Raw genomic sequence first — 19729 nt, forward strand, 5'->3', positions numbered from 1 at the left:
TTCCCAGTTAGTATACACCGGGTTTCCATGGTGACGGGTCACTGATGTGCATCGCGTAATACGCGATGACGTCATCATTCAGCGCCTCCACGGCCGAGCGGGTCCCCGCCGGGCGAGCGATGCACACTTCACTTCACTTTGGTGTCTGGGATATAAGGTGAGTTTTTAATCATTGTGTTTATCCTGATGACAATTTTTTCATTAAAATTGAAACGTTGATAGTCCGTGGTAGGTGATTTTCTTCTGCAAACCTGAGTGCCGCACACTGTTCAGAATGAATATATATATATATATATATATATATATATATATACACATACATATACAAAAACAGTGATACTGTCTGTAAACTGTGCACCAGTAGCGGCTCTCCCCCTCTACACCCGGTACCAGTGATCCTGTGAACGTGCGGAGGAGCTGTATGAGGCTGCTGCTGCTTATGCAGGGGAACGCGCCAAAATGCCGCTGAGCCCGCTCTGATGTAGCTCCGCCCCCCATAATGGCGCCGGAGCTACTAATAATGTTTATACTGGCCATGTCTCCCACACCATTTGTAGCCTCACATAAATGTTTGGTACATCCTCCCCCAGGAGGAACTCATGCGCCTACCCGCGCTTCTGCTGCACAATGAACCGGGTGACCCCCCTAGCGGGCACCCAGTTTGTACTCACCACCGACGATCACCTTCAGGTTTTGTTAGGGGTGTGCGGCATGCTGCGGCAGCTAAAGCGCAGTGCCCCGCTGAACAAACAGCCCCTCAGGACGGTGGTCCTGCAGCGGGGAAGTGGCTCTGCACCTCACGAGACCGGTGACCATACCCCCTACCTCCCACAGCACAGGTATGCTGTTACCCAAAGAAATAAAAGTTTAAAAGAAATTGAAGAAAAAATTCTGGAGCTTGCAGAGTGTGCATCCTCTCCTGAGGGAACTTTTTTTCTAAACTGCCTGTGGGAGGGGACATAGAGGGGAGGAGCCAGCACACCCAGTTGAAGAAATTTAAAGTGCACTGGCTCCTTTGGATCCATCTATACACCATCGTACTAATCTGTCCCCAATATCCCTTATGGATGAGAGAGAGAGAGAGAGAGAGAGAGAGAGAGAAAAGAAAGAAAGACAGAAAGACAGAAAGAAAGACAGACCAATATGCAACAACATGAATAAACATACGTTTAAAACACTTATATTGATACTAGGTGATTCATCGCGCCCTATGAGCACTCTTCACACCGTCATAAGGGGCTACACCCCCTTAACCCTTGCACACCCTTGTGGCGTGCAATATTTTTATTATATGGAGTATTACCTCCAATCATAATTGTGTGAGTGGTTAAATATTGCACGGACAAAGGCCATGCGATGGTTATTTATTTTACAGGTTGAGTATCCCATATCCAAATATTCCGAAATACGGAATATTCCGAAATACGGACTTTTTTGAGTGACAGTGAGATTGTGAAACCTTTGTTTTTTGATGGCTCAATGTACACAAACTTTGTTTAATACACAAAGTTATTAAAAATATTGTATTAAATGACCTTCAGGCTGTGTGTATAAGGAGTATATGAAACATAAATGAATTGTGTGAATGTAGACACACTTTGTTTCATGCACAAAGTTATAAAAAATATTGGCTAAAATGACCTTCAGGCTGTGTGTATAAGGTGTATATGTAACATAAATGCATTCTGTGCTTAGATTTAGGTCCCATCACCATGATATCTCATTATGGTATGCAATTATTCCAAAATACGGAAAAATCCCATATCCAAAATACCTCTGGTCCCAAGCATTTTGGATAAGGGAGACTCAACCTGTATTTATTTATTAAGTTTCTTATATAGCGCAGCATATTCCACTGTGCTTTACATTTAGAACAACAGTAATAGAACAAAACTGGGTAAAAACAGACAGACATGGAGGTAGGAAAGCCCTGCTCACAAGCTTACAATCTATAGGGAAATAGGCATAGATACACAAGGATAGATGCTACATATTGCATAATGGTCCACCAGATTGCTAGGTTCTAAATGGGTTGTATAATATGATCACCCCACAATGTTGGCCAAGTGTCAGGAGGGTGTGAGAGTAAAGAAAGACAAAATATGTGATGTTATGTGTACTGTACAGAGAGGATGTAATTAGATAGGGAAGCACTGAAGGTTATGTGGGTGGGTCTGGAATTTGATAGGCTTGTCTGAAGAGGTGAGTTTTCAGGAAACGTTTAAAGATTTGGAGACTAGAGGAGAGTCTTATTGTGCATGGGAGGGCATTCCACAGAGTGGGTGAAGCCCGGATAAAGTCCTGTAATTTTGAGTGTGAACAAGTAATGCGTGTGGATGAGAGAAGCAGATCTTGTGCAGAACGGAGAGGTCAGGTAGGGAGATATTTTGAAATGAGTGAAGAGATGTATGTTGGTGCAGTTTGGTTAATAGCCTTGTATGTCAGTAAAAGTATTTTATATTTAATACGGTAGAATACCGGTAACCAATGGAGGGACTGACAGAGCGGATCTGCAGATGATGAACGTCTAGCAAGGAAGATTAGCTTCGCAGCTGCATTCAAAATGGATTGTACTGGTGAGAGCCTATGTTTGGGAAGACCGGTCAGGAGACTATTACAATAATCAATGCGGGAGATAGTGAGAGCATGGATTAGAGTTTTTGTTGTGTCTTGTGTAAGATATGGTCGTATTTTGGATATGTTTCTTAGATGTATGTAACATGATCTTGAGACAGATTGAATGTGGGGAACAAAGGACAGTTCAGAGTCAAGGATGACACCAAGGCAGTGAGCTTGTGGGGTGGGATGATTGCCGAGTTCTCAACAGTGACAGAGATATCAGGTTGGTAACTACTATTGGTCGGTGGAAATATAATTAATTCTGTTTTGGAAATATTAAGTTTGAGGTGGCGAGATGTCATCCAAGATGACATGGCAGAAAGACATGACACGGCCCAATACAGAGGGTGACAAATCTGGGGAGGATAGGTAGATTTGAGTATCATCCGCATACAGATGATACTGAAATCCAAAAGAGTTGATTAGTTTGCCAAGAGATGTGGTATAGATTGAGAAAAGCAGAGGACCTAGGACTGAGCTTTGTGGTACTCCAACTGAGAGAGGTAGCGAAGAGGAGGTGGAATCAGAGAAGTGAACACTGAAGAAGCGATTAGATAGGTAGGATGAGAACCAAGAAAGGGCAGTGTCCTGAATACCTAGGGATTGTAGTGTTTGTATGAGAAGAGAGTGGTCAACAGTGTCAAAAGCAGCAAAGAGATCAAGGAGAATAAGTAGTGAGTAATGGCCTTTAGATTTATTAGTGACCAAATCATTCTCTGCCTTAGTCGGTGCTGTCTCTGTGGAGTGTTGGGCACAAAATCCTGACTGGAGTGGGTCCAGTAGGCTGTGTGAGGCGAGTGTAGGCAAGTCTCTCCAGTAGCTTGGAGGGGCATGGGAGCTGAGAGATGGGACAGTAGTTTGAGAGAGAGTTAGAGTCAGAGTTTTGTTTTTCAGAATGGGAGTAATCACTGCATGCTTGTACAGAGATACCAGTAGACAGAGAGAGATTACAGATTTTAGTTAAGGTTGGGATGAGCAGAGCAGACAGAGCTTTACTAATTTGTGAGGGTATAGAGTCAAGGGGAGAGGTAGTAGAGTAGGCAGATGAAAAGAGTGCAGATACTTCATCTTCATTTGTAGGATCAAATGAAGAGAAGGTGTTAGAGGGTTCAGGCAGGGAATTGAGCAGGTCACTGGCTGTGGAAGAGCATACCATTTCATTTCAGATCTTTTCAATCTTGTCCTTGAAATAGGAAGCAAGATCTTGCGCACTGACAGTGGCTGGTGGGTTGTGTGAGGGAGGGACAAGAATTGATTTAAATGTAATAAAAAGTTGCTTCAGGTTAGAGGCTTGAGCAGAGATGAGAGATTGGAAATATGTTTGTTTGCCAGTGTCCAGAGCATTATGATAAGAGTGGCACACGGTCTTATATGTGAGAAAGTCACTTGAACTACGAGATTTAAGCCACTGGCGTTCTACTTTACGTGAGAGTTTTTGGTTGGTTGGTGCTTTGAGGTCTATTCATGTAAAAAAATAGGATTTTAATACCTACCGGTAAATCCTTTTCTCCTAGTCCGTAGAGGATGCTGGGGACTCCAAAAGGACCATGGGGTATAGACGGGATCCGCAGGAGCTTGGGCACACTAAAAAAAGACTTTGACTGGGTGTGAACTGGCTCCTCCCTCTATGCCCCTCCTCCAGACCTCAGTTATAGGAACTGTGCCCAGGAGAGACGGACATTTCGAGGAAAGGATTTTTGTTTAAACTAAGGGCGAGAAACTTACCAGCCCACACCACAAACATACCGTACAACCGGAGTAGCAGCAAACCAGATAACAGTATGAACCAACAGCAACAAGCTGTACATAACTAATACACAACCCACGTGTAATCAAATATAACCGGTAATAATAAAACTGCAAGTAACAGTCCGTACTGGGATGGGCGCCCAGCATCCTCTACGGACTAGGAGAAAAGGATTTACCGGTAGGTATTAAAATCCTATTTTCTCTTATGTCCTAGAGGATGCTGGGGACTCCAAAAGGACCATGGGGTCTATACCAAAGCTCCAGAGCGGGCGGGAGAGTGCGGACGACTCTGCAGCACCGACTGAGCAAACATGAGGTCCTCATCAGCCAGGGTATCAAACTTATAGAACTTAACAAAAGTGTTTGAACCCGACCACGTAGCTGCTCGGCAAAGCTGAAGTGCCGAGACCCCTCGGGCAGCCGCCCAAGAGGAGCCCACCTTCCTGGTAGAATGGGCCTTTACTGACTTCGGCAACGGCAGCCCAGCCGAAGAATGAGCTTGCCGAATCGTATTACAAATCCAGCGTGCAATAGTTTGCTTAGAAGCAGGATTTCCAATCTTGTTGGAAGCATACAGGACAAACAGAGCCTCTGTCTTCCTAGTAAGAGCCGGTCTAGCGACATAAATTTTCAAAGCTCTTACAACGTCAAGAGATTTTGGGACCGCTACAGCATCCGTAGCCACAGGCACCACAATAGGTTGGTTTATGTGAAACGAAGAAACCACCTTCGGCAAAAATTGTTGACGAGTCCTCAATTCCGCTCTATCCGAATGAAAGATCAAATATGGGCTCTTGTGAGACAAAGCCACCAACTCGGACACTCGTCTGGCAGACGCCAGAGCCAAAAGCATGACCACTTTCCAAGTGAGAAACTTTAACTCAACCTTACGCAAAAGGTTCAAACCAGTGAGACATAAGAAACTTTAACACATCAAGATCCCACGGCGCCACGGGTGGCACAAATGGAGGATGGATATGCAGCACTCCCTTCACGAAAATCTGAACCTCAGGAAGTATGGCCAATTCTTTTTGAAAGAAAATAGATAAAGCCGAAATCTGCACTTTGATGGAACCCAATTTCAGGCCTGCATCGACGCCTGCCTGCAAAAAATGGAGAAAACGACCCAAGTGAAACTCCTCTGCAGGAGCTGCCTTGGTTTCACACCATGACACATACTTTCTCCAAATACGGTGATAATGTTTCGCCGTCACCTCTTTCCTAGCTTTAAGGAGAGTGGGGATGACCTCCCTGGGAATACCTTTCCGAGCTAAGATTTGGCGCTCAACTTCCACGCTGTCAAACGCAGCCGCGATAAGTCCGGAAACACGCAGGGCCCTTGTAGTAACAGGTCCTCTCTTAGAGGAAGCGGCCAAGGATTTCCCGAAGATCCGGATACCAGGCCCTGCGTGGCCAATCTGGAACGACGAGAATCGCCTGAACCCTTGTTCGACGTATGATCCTCAGCACCTTTGGAATGAGAGGAAGCGGAGGGAACACATACACTGACTGAAACACCCACGGAGTCACCAGGGCGTCCACTACACTGGCTTGGGGGTCCCGTGACCTGGAACAATATCTCGGAAGCTTCTTGTTGAGGCGAGACGCAATCATGTCTATCAGAGGAATTCCCCAACGCCTTGTCACTTCTGCAAAGACCTCTTGATGAAGGGCCCACTCTCCCGGATGGAGATCGTGTCTGCTGAGGAAGTCTGCTTCCCAGTTGTCAACGCCCGGGAGGAAGACTGCTGACAGAGCGCTCACGTGCTGTTCCGCCCAGCGTAGGATTCTTGTGGCCTCCGCCATAGCCGCCCGGCTCCTTGTTCCGCCTTGGCGGTTTACGTACGCCACCGCTGTTATGTTGTCCGACTGGATCAGGACAGGAAGACCCTGAAGAAGGTTCTTCGCTTGCAGCAGGCCGTTGTAAATGGCTCTTAACTTGAGAACATTTATGCGGAGACAAGATTCCTGGTTTGACCATTTTCCCTGGAAATTTCGTTCTTGCGTGACTGCACCCCAGCCTCGGAGACTTGCACCTGTTGTCAGCAGGACCCAGTCCTGAATTCCGAATCGGCGTCCCTCTAGAAGGTGAGACCTTTGCAGCCACCACAGGAGAGAAATCCTGGCCCTGGAAGATAGACTTATTTTCCGGTGAATGTGCAGGTGAGACCCGAACCATTTGTTCAGCAGATCCCACTGAAACACCCGGGCATGAAACCTGCCAAACGGAATGGCTTCGTAAGCCGCAACCATCTTCCCTAGAACCCGAGTGCATTGATAAATCGACACACTTGTCGGCCTCAGAAGCTCCCTGACCATTGTCTGGATTTCCAGAGCTTTGTCTTCCGGAAGAAACACTCTCTGTAGCACCGTGTCTAGAATCATGCCCAGAAGGGGCAGCCGAGTGGCCGGGATCAACTGAGACTTTGGCAAATTTAGAACCCAACCGCGTTGTCGCAGAACCGACAGGGAAATATCCACATTTCTTAACAACTGTTCCTTGGACCTCGCCTTTATCAGGAGATCGTCCATGTACGGGATAATGGTAACCCCTTGCTTGCGAAGGATAACCATAATTTCTGCCATGACCTTGGTGAAAACCCTCGGGGACGTGGAAAGCCCAAGCGGCAACGTCTGAAATTGGTAATGACAATCCTGCACCGCAAATCTTAGGAAAGCCTGATGCGGAGGATATATCGGGATGTGTAAGTAGGCATCTTTTATGTCGACTGACGCCATAAAATCCCCCCCTTCTAGGCTGGCGATCACAGCTCGAAGAGATTCCATCTTGAACTTGAAAGTTTTCAAGTATGGATTGAGGGATTTTAGGTTCAGAATCGGTCTGACCGAACCGTCCGGCTTCGGTACAACAAAGAGGCTCGAATAGAACCCTTCCCCCCGTTGAGACTGGGGAACGGGAACAATGACCCTCTGTTGACACAACTTTTGTATCGCAGCAATTACCACGTCTTTTTCCGGAAGAGACACTGGCAAGGCCGAAACGAAAAAACGGTGAGGGGGCATCTCCTGAAACTCCAGCTTGTACCCCTGAGACACTATGTCTAAGACCCAGGGATCCAGAGCTGAATGAACCCAGACCTGACTGAAGATCCGGAGACGGCCCCCCCACCTGCCCGGACTCCCTTAGGGGAGCCCCAGCGTCATGCGGTGGACTTGGTAGAGACGGGGGAGGACTTTTGGTCCTGGGTGCCTGATCCTGCAGGCGACTTCTTTCCCCTTCCTCTACCCTTTGAAGTGAGGAAGGACGAGCCTTTACCTCGTTTGTATTTATTAGGTCGAAAGGACTGCATTTGTTGATGGGGTGCCTTTTTCTGTTGTGTGGGAACAAAAGATGACTTACCCGCAGTCGCGGTAGACACCAGGTCAGACAGGCCGTCACCAAACAAGACACTACCTTTGAAGGGGAGAGCTTCCATAGCTTTCATGGAGTCGGCATCAGCATTCCATTGATGGATCCACAGCGCCCTCCTGGCCGAGACCGCCATGGCATTGGCTCTTGATCCCAAGAGGCCAACATCCCTCGCCGCATCCTTTAGGTAATCTGCAGCGTCCTTGATATAACCAAGAGTCAAAAGAATATTATCTTTATCAAGGGTATCCATATCAGAAGCTAAATTATCAGCCCATTTAGCAATAGCACTACTCACCCATACCGACGCCACAGCAGGTCTGAGCAATGAACCCGTATTAACAAAAATGGCCTTCAAAGACGTTTCCAGCTTGCGATCCGCCGGATCCTTGAGAGCAGCCGTGTCAGGGGACGGAAGCGCCACCTTCTTGGACAAACGGGATAGAGCCTTGTCGACATTCGGAGACGACTCCCATTTTTCCCTGTCATCAGAGGGGAAAGAATACGCCATAAAAATTATCTTGGGAATCTGCCACCTCTTGTCCGGAGACTCCCAAGCTTTTTCACAGAGAGCATTCATTTCATGAGAGGGGGGAAACTTCACCTCAGGTTTTTTCCCTTTAAACAGGCAAATCCTTGTTTCCTGAACCGTAGGTTCGTCAGAAATATGTAAAACATCTCTAATAGCCACAATCATGTACTGAATACTCTTAACTACCCTTGGGTGTAAAATAGCCTCATTAAACTCGACCTCGGAATCTGAGTCCGTGTCGGCATCTGTATCTACCATCTGAGGAAATTAACGTTTTTGAGACCCTGAGGGGGTCTGCACCTGAGCCAAAGCATCCTCCATGGATTTTCTCCATGTCTGTGTCTGAGAATCAGATTTATCCAACCTCTTAGACAACAAAGCAACATCAGCATTCAGTGTACTCAATATTGCAACCCAATCAGTAGTCGACTGATTTTCTGCGCCCCCAGCAACTTCCTCCGGGGAGGAACACTCAGTCTCAGACATGTCGACACTAAGTACCGACACCCAACACACACACTGGCCAAATAAAGGGGACAGCCTACAGGGAAGCCTGGAGAGAGAAACACAGAGAAAGTATGCCAGCTCACACCCCAGCGCCCATATACTACACCAAAATAATATATGTCAGTAGCGTTGTTAAATACAATAAAAGCACCAAAATATTTGTCCCACCACTCCCCCGTTTTTGGTCCCTGTTACTTGCGAGGAGCTTGGAGGTCTGGGCCAGCGTTCTCTGCAGCGGCTGTGGAGAGAGGAAAATGGCGCTGGTGAGCTGTGCGGCTAAGCCTCACCCCTTCCCGGCGCGCTTCAGTCCCGCTGAAATTCAAATCTTTATACTGGCGGGGGTTTAATATACGGTGCCCGGGCACCGAATATAGCTTTCACCAGTCTGAAAAACCTGCTGCCCAGGGTGCCCCCCCCAAGCGCCCTGCACCCTGTGAGTGCCGTCGGTGGATGTGTGTGGGAGCATGGAGCGCAGCGCTACCGCTGCGCTGTACCTCGTTGCTGAAGTCTTCTGCCGTCACTGAAGTCTTCGGATCTTCTAATACCCGGCTTCTGTCTCCTGGCATCTGTGAGGGGGTTGACGGCGCGGATCCGGGAACAAGCAGCTAGGCGAACCAAGTGATCGAACCCTCTGGAGCTAATGGTGTCCAGTAGCCGAGAAGCAGAGCCTTGAAACTCACAGAAGTAGGTCCTGCTTCACTCCCCTCAGTCCCTCGATGCAGGGAGCCTGTAGCCAGCAGGTCTCCCTGAAAATAAAAAACCTAACAAAAGTCTTTTTCCAGAGAAACTCAGGAGAGCTCCCCTAGTGTGTGTCCAGTCACTCCTGGGCACAAAGTCTAACTGAGGTCTGGAGGAGGGGCATAGAGGGAGGAGCCAGTTCACACCCAGTCAAAGTCTTTTTAGTGTGCCCAATCTCCTGCGGATCCCGTCTATACCCCATGGTCCTTTTGGAGTCCCCAGCATCCTCTAGGACGTAAGAGAAACTAAAAATGAATTGTTACTAATACATCGCATCGGTTCAATTGATAAATAGCTGTAATAATAAGAATTTACTTACCGATAATTCTATTTCTCGTAGTCCGTAGTGGATGCTGGGGACTCCGTCAGGACCATGGGGATAGCGGGCTCCGCAGGAGACAGGGCACATCTAAAAAAGCTTTTAGGTCACATGGTGTGTACTGGCTCCTCCCCCTATGACCCTCCTCCAAGCCTCAGTTAGGTACTGTGCCCGGACGAGCGTACACAATAAGGAAGGATCTTGAATCCCGGGTAAGACTCATACCAGCCACACCAATCACACCGTACCACTTGTGATCTGAACCCAGTTAACAGTATGATAACAAAACGAAGTAGCCTCTGAAAAGATGGCTCACAACAAGAATAACCCGATTTTTGTAACAATAACTATGTACAAGCATTGCAGACAAACCGCACTTGGGATGGGCGCCCAGCATCCACTACGGACTACGAGAAATAGAATTATCGGTAAGTAAATTCTTATTTTCTCTAACGTCCTAGTGGATGCTGGGGACTCCGTCAGGACCATGGGGATTATACCAAAGCTCCCAAACGGGCGGGAGAGTGCGGATGACTCTGCAGCACCGAATGAGAGAACTCCAGGTCCTCCTTAGCCAGAGTATCAAATTTGTAAAATTTTACAAACGTGTTCTCCCCTGACCACGTAGCTGCTCGGCAAAGTTGTAATGCCGAGACCCCTCGGGCAGCCGCCCAAGATGCGCCCACTTTCCTAGTGGAGTGGGCCTTTACAGATTTAGGCTGTGGCACGCCTGCCACAGAATGTGCAAGTTGGATTGTGCTACAGATCCAACGTGCAATCGTCTGTTTAGACGCAGGAGCACCCATCTTGTTGGGTGCATACAATATAAACAGCAAGTCAGACTTTCTGACTCCAGCCGTCCTAACTATATATATATATATATATATATATATATATATATATATATATATATATATTCTTAGGGTCCTGACAACGTCTAGTAACTTGGAGTCCTCCAAGTCCCTAGAAGCCGCAGGCACCATAATAGGTTGTTTCAGGTGAAAAACCTGACACCCCCTTAGGAAGAAAACTGGAGACGAGTCCCAGTTCTGCCCTGTCCGAATGGAAAATTAAATATGGGCTTTTGTAAGACAAAGCCGCCCATTCTGACAATCGCCTGGCCGAGGCCAGGACCAACAGCATGGTCACTGTCCATGTGAGATATTGGTCAACAGCATGTTCACTTTCCATGTGATATATTTCAAATCCACAGATTTGAGCGGTTCAAACCAATATGATTTTAAGGAATCCCAACACTATGTTGAGATCCCACGGTGCCACTAGAGGCACAAAAAGGGGTGTATATGCAATACTCCCTTGACAATCTGGACTTCAGGAACTGAAGTCAATTCTTTTCGGAAGAAATTCTACAGGGCCGAAACTTAAAACCTTAAAGAACCCCAATTTTAGGCTCAAAACACTCCTGTTTTCAGGAAGTGTAGAAATCGACCTAGTTGAATTTTCTTCGTGGGGCCTTCCTGGCCTCACCCACGCAACATATTTTCACCACATGTGGTGATGACGTTGTGCGGTCACCTCCTTCCTGGCTTTGACCAGGGTAGGTATGACCTCTTATGGAATGCCTTTTTCCTTCAGGATCCGGCATTCAACCGCCATGCCGTCAAACGCAGCCGCGGTAAGTCTTGGAATAGACATGGTACCTGCTGAAGCAAGTCCCTTCTTAGCTCCCCAGGCCCTTAGTCCTCTGTGAGCATCTCTTGAAGTTCCGGGTACCAAGTCCCTCTTGGCCAATCCGGAGTCACGAGTATAGTTCATACTCCTCTATGTCTTATAATTCTCAATACCTTGGTTATGAGAAGCAGAGGAGGGAACACATACACCGACTGTTACACCCACGGTGTTACCAGGACATCCACAGCTATCGCCTGAAGGTCTCATGACCTGGCGCAATACCTGTCCCGTTTTTTGTTCGGGCGGGACGCCATCATTTCCACCTTTGGTCTTTGCCAATGGCTCACAATCATGTGGAAAAACTTCCCTATGAAGTTCCCACTCTCCCAGGTGGAGGTCATGCCTGCTGAGGAAGTCTGCTTCCCAGTCGTCCACTCCCGGAGAGAACACTGCTGACAGTGCTATCACATGATTTTCCGCCTAGCGAAAAATCCTTGCAGTTTTTTCACTGCCCTCCAGCTTCTTGTGTCGCCCTTTCTGTTTACGTGGGCGACTGCCGTGATGTTATCCCACTGGATCAATACCGGCTGACCTTGAAGCAGAGGTCTTGCTAAGTTTAGAGCCTTATAATTTTGCTCTTAGCTCCATCTATGTGGAGAGAATTCTCCAGACTTGATCACACTTTCCTGGAAATTTTTTCCCTGTGTGACTGCTCCCCAGCCTCTCAGGCTGGCCTCCGTGGTCACCAGCATCCAATCCTGAATGCTGAATCTGTGGCCCTCTAGAAGATGAGCACTCTGTAATCACCACAGGAGAGACACCCTTGTCCTTGGATATAGGGTTATCCGCTGATGCATCTGAAGATGCGATCCGGACCATTTGTCCAGCAGATCCCACTGAAGAGTTCTTGCGTGAAATCTGCCGAATGGAATTGCTTCGTAATAAGCCACCATTTTTACCAGGACTCTTGTGCAATGATGCACTGACACTTTTCCTGGTTTTAGGAGGATCCCGATTAGCTCGGATAACTCCCTGGCTTTCTCCTCTGGGAGAAACACCTTTTTTCTGGACTGTGTCCAGAATCATCCCTAGGAACAGTAGACGTGTCCTCGGAAAAGCTACGATTTTGGAATATTTAGAATCCACTCGTGCTGTCGTAGAACTATTAAAGATAGTGCTACTCCGACCTCCAACTGTTCTCTGGACCTTGCCCTTATCAGGAAAGCGTCCAAGTTTCTTTTAAGAAGAATCATCATTTCGGCCATTACCTTGGTAAAGACCCGGGGCGCCGTGGACAATCCAAACGGCAGCGTCTGAACTGATAGTGACAGTTCTGTACCACGAACCTGAAGTACCCTTGGTGAGAAGGGCAAATTTGGACATGTAGGTAAATGTCCCTGATATCCAGTGACACCATCTCGTCCCCTTCTTCCTGGTTCGCTATCACTGCTCTGAGTGACTCCATCTTGATTTGAACGCTTGTATGTAAGTGTTCAAATATTCCAGATCTCACCGAGCCGTTTGGCTTCAGTACCACAATATAGTGTGGAATAATACCCCCTCCCTTGTTGTAGGAGGGGTACTTTGATTATCACCTGCTGGGAATACAGCCTGTGAATTGTTTCCAATACTGCCTCCCTGTCGGAGGTAGACGTTGGTAAAACAGACTTCCGGAACTTGTGAGGAGGAGACGTCTCGAATTTCCAATGTACACCTGGGATACTACATGTAGGATCCAGGAGTCCCCTTGCGAGTGAGCCCACTGCGTGCTGAAACTCTTGAGATGACCCCCTACCGCACCTGAGTCCACTTGTACTGTCCCAGCGTCATGCTGCGGACTTGGCAGAAGCTGTGAAGGGCTTCTGTTCCTGGGAATGGGCTGCTTGCTGCAGTTTTCTTCCCTTTCCTCTACCCCTGGGCAGATATGACTGGCCTTTGCCCGCCTGCCCGTATGGGGACGAAAGGACTGAGACTGAAAAGACTGTGTCCTTTTCTGCTGAGATGTGACTCGGGGAACAAAAGGTGGATTTTTCAGCTGTTGCCATGGCCACCAGGTCCGATGGACCGCCCCTTTATACGGCAATACTTCCATGTGCCGTCTGGAATCTGCCTCACCTGACCACTGTCGTGTCTTCGTCTGGCAGATATGGACATCACATTTACTCTTGATGCCAGAATGCAAATATCCCTCTGCGCATCACGCATATATAGAAATGCATCCTTAAAATGCTCTATAGACAATAAAATCTTGTCCCTGTCAAGGGTATCAAAATTTTCAGTCAGGAAATCCGACCAAGCCCCCTCAGCGCTGCACATCCAGTCTGAGGCGATTGCTGGTCGTAGTATAACACCAGTATGTGTGTATATACTTCTTAGGCTATTTTTCAGCTTCCTATCAGCTGGCTCCTTGAGGGCGGCCGTATCTGGAGACGGTAACGCCACTTGTTTTTATAAGCGTGTGAGCGCCTTATCCACCCTAAGGTGTGTTTCCCAACTCGCCCTTACTTCTGGCGGGAAAGGGTATACCGCCCATAACTTTCTATCGGAGGAACCCCACGTATCATCACACACTTCATTTAATTTATCTGATTCAGGCAAAACTACAAGTAGTTTATTCACACCCTACAAAATACCCTTATTTGTGGTACTTGTAGTATCAGAAATATGTAACACCTCCTTCATGCCCTTAACATGTAACGTGTGGCCCTAAAGGAAAATACGTTTGTTTCTTCACCGTCGACACTGGAGTCAGTGTCCCTGAGGTAAATGGGCGTTTTTACAAGCCCCTGACGGTGTCTGAGACGCCTAGACAGGTACTAATTTGTTTGCCGGTCGTCTCATGTCGTCAACCGGCTCGCAGCGTGTTGACATGATCACGTACTTCCACAAGTAAGCCATCCATTCCGGTGTCGACTCCCTAGAGAGTGACATCACCATTACAGGCAATTTGCTCCGCCTCCTCACCAACATTTTCCTCATACATGTCGACACACACGTACCGACATACAGCACACACACAGGGAATGCTCTGATAGAGGACAGGACCCACTAGCCCTTTGGGGAGACAGAGGGAGAGTTTGCCAGCACACACCAAAATGCTATAATTATACAGGGACAACCTTTATAAAAGTGTTCCTCCCTTATAGCATTTAATATATATTTATATCGCCAAATCAGTGCCCCCCCTCTCTGTTTTAACCCTGTTTCTGTAGTGCAGTGCAGGGGAGAGCATGGGAGCCTTCCCCTCAGCCTTTCTGTGAGGGAAAATGGCGCTGTGTGCTGAGGAGAATAAGCTCCGCCCCTTTTTCGGCGGGCTTTTTCTCCCGGTTTTTAAGAACTGGCCTGGGTTAAAATACATACATATAGCCTTAATGGCTATATGTGATGTATTTATTTTGCCAATAAGGTACTTATATTGCTGCCCAGGGCGCCCCCAGCAGCGCCCTGCACCCTCCGTGACTAGGTCAGTGAGCCGTGTGACAACAATGGCGCACAGCTGCAGTGCTGTGCGCTACCTTCATGAAGACTGTGAAGTCTTCTGCCGCCTGTTTCCGGACCTCCGTTCTGCCGTCTTCTTCAGCGTCTGTAAGGGGGATCGGCGGCGCGGCTCCGGGACGAACCCCAGGCTGACCTGTGTTCCGACTCCCTCTGGAGCTCAGTGTCCAGTAGCCTAAGATCCCAATCCATCCTGCACGCAGGTGAGTTGGAGATCTCTCCCCTAAGTCCCTCGTTGCAGTGATCCTGTTGCCACCAGGAATCACTGAATGAAACCTAAAAAAAAAAACTTTTCTAAACAGCTCTTTAAGAGAGCCACCTAGATTGCACCCTTCTCGGACGGGCACAAAAACCTAACTGGGGCTTGGAGGAGGGTCATAGGGGGAGGAGCCAGTACACACCATGTGACCTAAAAGCTTTTTTAGATGTGCCCTGTCTCCTGCGGAGCCCGCTATCCCCATGGTCCTGACGGAGTCCCCAGCATCCACTAGGACGTTAGAGAAAAGTAACAATTCATGTATACTCACCTCTCAGCGATATGATCCATTATCCTAGGGTCCAGCGGTGAGGTCTTCCCCTGACGGTCCCCTTTGCAATGCACAGAGTCAGCCGGCAGGTCCTTCTACGCATGCGCTGCTGGCTGATCTCCCTGGAGGCCGCAGGGGCTGCTGGGAGGTCAGGGGGCCGAGCCAGCAAAGGTGACAGACAGCGAGCAGGGAAACATTGAGCTACCCTGCAGTCCCCGCACCACAGCTCAGGTTGCATCATCTCCGTTTTCCTTTCCTTCATGAATCGTAATCACCATACTAAAATATGGTGATGCGATTCAGCCGCAGAGCGGGAACTTCCCCACGGTAACCTGCTCTTTGAATAGCACGAAACAGAGAAAAGTCATGTTTTCCACAAAGCAGGGCTTTTCTCTGCTTTATGAATAGACCACTTTATCTCTCTCCACGGCATAGTAAATAGCCCTTAAAGTGCTGTCTGGCCTCAACTGTCTATTTCACAAAATATAGAACAGTTGCAAAGTTTGCAATAAAATGCCATTTATTAGTATATTAGTTCTTGAGTGGCAGGACTGCTGTGCTTGTGCTTTGACTCACAGGTCCCCAATAATACATACCATACCACCACACAAGTAAGCAAGAATCTTCACATTTTTTTATAGCCAATTTATATGCAAATGGATGATATTATTATTAGTAATACAGCATACCACACGTCTTCCATATTAGCCTATTATTACACCTGCAAAATTAGACAATACCAATTTCCAATCAGCATAATGGATCTCAGGCTCTCTCCTGATTAATTACAGTGTTCTACTTAAATATATCAATTTAGTGTATACAAAAGGTCTTTAACTGACGCATACCTGACATTGGGATCTCCACCATGCTGCAAAATCACTGTCAAACATCTGAGGGCACTCTCGCTCTCCTTCCCTGAGGCCAGGTGAATAGCTGCAATCCCTTCGGGGAGTATCAGGTTTGGATCAGCTTTGCATACCAGGAGATTTTCTACCTCCCTGAAGATAGGGGGGGGGAAAAAAACACAAAAAAACTCTGTGTATAATAAATAAATTATTATATATATATATATATATATATATATATATATATTTATTTATTTATTTTTATTTATTTATTTTGTTAAAAATTACGAAGGAGAATATGACATATACAAATATGCCACAGTATATTGTGACAATTATTGTTGAGCATATAAAAATAAGATTTTACTTACCGGTAAATCTATTTCTCGTAGTCCGTAGAGGATGCTGGGACTCCGTAAGGACCATGGGGAATAGACGGGCTCCGCAGGAGATAGGGCACTTTAAGAAAGCTTTGGACTCTGGGTGTGCACTGGCTCCTCCCTCTATGCCCCTCCTCCAGACCTCAGTTAGGGAAACTGTGCCCAGAGGAGATGGACAGTACGAGGAAGGATTTCTGTAAATCTGAGGGCGAGATCCATACCAGCCACACCAATCACACCGTATACTTGTGATAAACTACCCAGTTAACAGTATGAACAACAACATAGCCACGGTTGAACCGATAAACTGTAACATAACCCTTATGTAAGCAATAACTATATACAAGTTTTGCAGAAGAAGTCCGCACTTGGGACGGGCGCCCAGCATCCTCTACGGACTACGAGAAATAGATTTACCGGTAAGTAAAATCTTATTTTCTCTAACGTCCTTGAGGATGCTGGGACTCCGTAAGGACCATGGGGATTATACCAAAGCTCCCAAACGGGCGGGAGAGTGCGGATGACTCTGCAGCACCGATTGAGCAAACAGGAGGTCCTCCTCAGCCAGGGTATCAAACTTATAGAACTTTGCAAAGGTGTTAGACCCCGACCAAGTAGCTGCTCGGCACAACTGTAATGCCGAGACCCCTCGGGCAGCCGCCCAAGAAGAGCCCACTTTCCTAGTGGAATGGGCCTTACCCGATGCGCCTGCTGAATCATGTTACAGATCCAGCGAGCAATAGTCTGCTTTGAAGCAGGAGCGCCAACCTTGTTGGCCGCATACAGAACAAACAGAGCTTCAGTCTTCCTGATTCTAGCCGTTCTGGTCACATAAATCTTCAAAGCCCTGACCACATCCAGGGACTCGGAATCCTCCAAGTCCCGTGTAGCCACAGGCACGACAATAGGTTGGTTCATATGAAAAGAGGAGACCACCTTTGGCAGAAATTGGAGGACGAGTCCTCAACTCTACCCTATCCACGTGAAAAACCAAGTATGGGCTTTTATGTGATAAAGCCGCCAATTCTGAAACACGTCTAGCTGAAGCTAATGTTTGCAACATGACCACTTTCCACGTGAGGTATTTCAACTCCACAGTTTTGAGTGGTTCAAACCAAGGTGACTTGAGGAAACGTAACACCACGTTAAGATCCCAAGGCGCCACCGGAGGCACAAAGGGGGGCTGAATATGCAGCACCCCCTTCACACAAGTCTGTACTTCAGGAAGAGAGGCAAATTCTCTTTGAAAGAAAATGGATAAGGCCGAAATTTGGACCTTTATGGACCCTAATTTTGGGCCCAAAGTCACTCCTGTTTAAAGGAAGTGAAGCAGACGGCACAAATGGAACTCATCCGTAGGAGCAGCTCTGGCCTCACACCAAGAAACATATTTCCGCCATATACGGTAATAATGTTTTAACGTCACGTCTTTCCTAGCCTTGATCAGGGTAGGAATGGCTTCCTCCGGAATTCCTTTTTCCGCTAGGATCCAGCGTTCAACCGACATGCCGTCAAACACAGCCGCGATAAGTCTTGGAACAGACAGGGCCCCTGCCGTAGCAGGTCCTGCCTTAGAGGAAGAGGCCACGGATCTTCTGTGAGCAACTCTTGCAGCTCCGGATACCAAGTCCTCCGTGGCCAATCTGGAACAATGAGGATTGTTCTGACCCTGCTCATTCTTATTATTCTCAATACTTTGGGTATGAGAGGAAGAGGAGGAAACACATAGACCGATCTGAACACCCAAGGTGTCACCAGAGCGTCTACCGCTACCGCCTGAGGGTCCCTTCCTTGTTCCGCCTTGCCGGTTTATATGAGCCACTGCCGTGACGTTGTCCGACTGAATCAGAACCGGTTTTCTCCGAAGCAATTCCTCCGCTTGACACAGGGCGTTGTATATGGCCCTCAACTCCAGGACGTTGATGTGGAGACAAGTCTCTAGGTTTGACCAGAGACCTTGGAAATTTCATCCCAGTGTTACTGCTCCCCAGCCTCGGAGGCTTGCGTCCGTGGTCACCAGGACCCAGTCCTGAATGCCGAACCTGCGACCCTCTAGCAGGTGAGCACTGTTCAGCCACCACAGGAGAGATACCCTGGTCCTGGGAGACAGGGTGATCCTTTGATGCATTCGTAAATGGGATCCGGACCACCCATTGAAAGGTCCTCGCATGGAACCTGCCGAAAGGGATGGCCTCGTATGAAGCCACCATCTTCCCCAGGACCCGCGTGCAATGATGCACTGAAACCTTTTTTGGTTTTAAGAGGTTCCTGACCATGGCTATGAGCTCCTGAACCGTTTCGATCGGAAGAAAAACCTTTTTCTGGTCTGTGTCTAGAATCAGGCCCAAAGAAGTCAGACGCGTTGTAGGGACTAGCTGGGACTTCGGTATATTGAGAATCCAGCCGTGTATCTGCAACGTCTTCATGGACAGAGACACACTGTCCAGCAACTTCTCCCGAGATCTCGCCTCTATGAGGAGATCGTCCAAGTATGGGATAATTGTGACCCCCTGCCTGCGCAGGAGCACCATCATTTCCGCCATTTCCTTGGTGAAAATCCTCGGGGCCGTGGAAAGCCCAAACGGCAACGTCTGAAATTGGTAGTGACAGTCCTGCACTGCAAATCTCAGGAACGCCTGATGAGGGGGGAATATCGGAACATGAAGGTATGCATCCTTTATGTACAGGGACACCATCCAATCCCCCCCCCTCCAGGCTGGCGATGACCGCCCTGCGTGATTCCATCTTGAACTTGAACCTCTTCAAGTACAGGTTCAGAGATTTTAGGTTTAAAAGGGGTCTGACCGAACCGTCCGGTTTCGGAACCACAAACAGGGTAGAGTAATATCCCTCTCCTTGCTGGAGATGAGGAACTGTGACAAACACCTGTTGAATATACAATTTTTGGATTGCCGCCAACACTAGCTCCCTCTCTGACGGGGAAGCCGGCAGAGCCGATTTGAAAAACCGGCGAGGAGGCAAGTCTTCGAATTCCAGCCTGTATCCCTGAGAA

The 19729-nt window shown here is 47.8% G+C and overlaps 1 protein-coding gene across 1 annotated transcript in view; it reads right to left on the minus strand.

Moving 5' to 3' along the window:
- ANKLE1 (ankyrin repeat and LEM domain containing 1) overlaps nucleotides 1-19729 on the minus strand; it is a 172345-nt gene that overhangs the window by 113499 nt on the left and 39117 nt on the right. Inside the window, exon 2 of the mRNA XM_063916311.1 lies at nucleotides 16337-16489. Coding sequence (XP_063772381.1) covers nucleotides 16337-16489 — 153 coding nt within the window. The remainder of the gene's footprint in view (nucleotides 1-16336; nucleotides 16490-19729) is intronic.

The sequence above is a fragment of the Pseudophryne corroboree genome, chromosome 1, assembly GCF_028390025.1.
Source record: "Pseudophryne corroboree isolate aPseCor3 chromosome 1, aPseCor3.hap2, whole genome shotgun sequence".
Lineage (NCBI taxonomy): Eukaryota > Metazoa > Chordata > Amphibia > Anura > Myobatrachidae > Pseudophryne > Pseudophryne corroboree.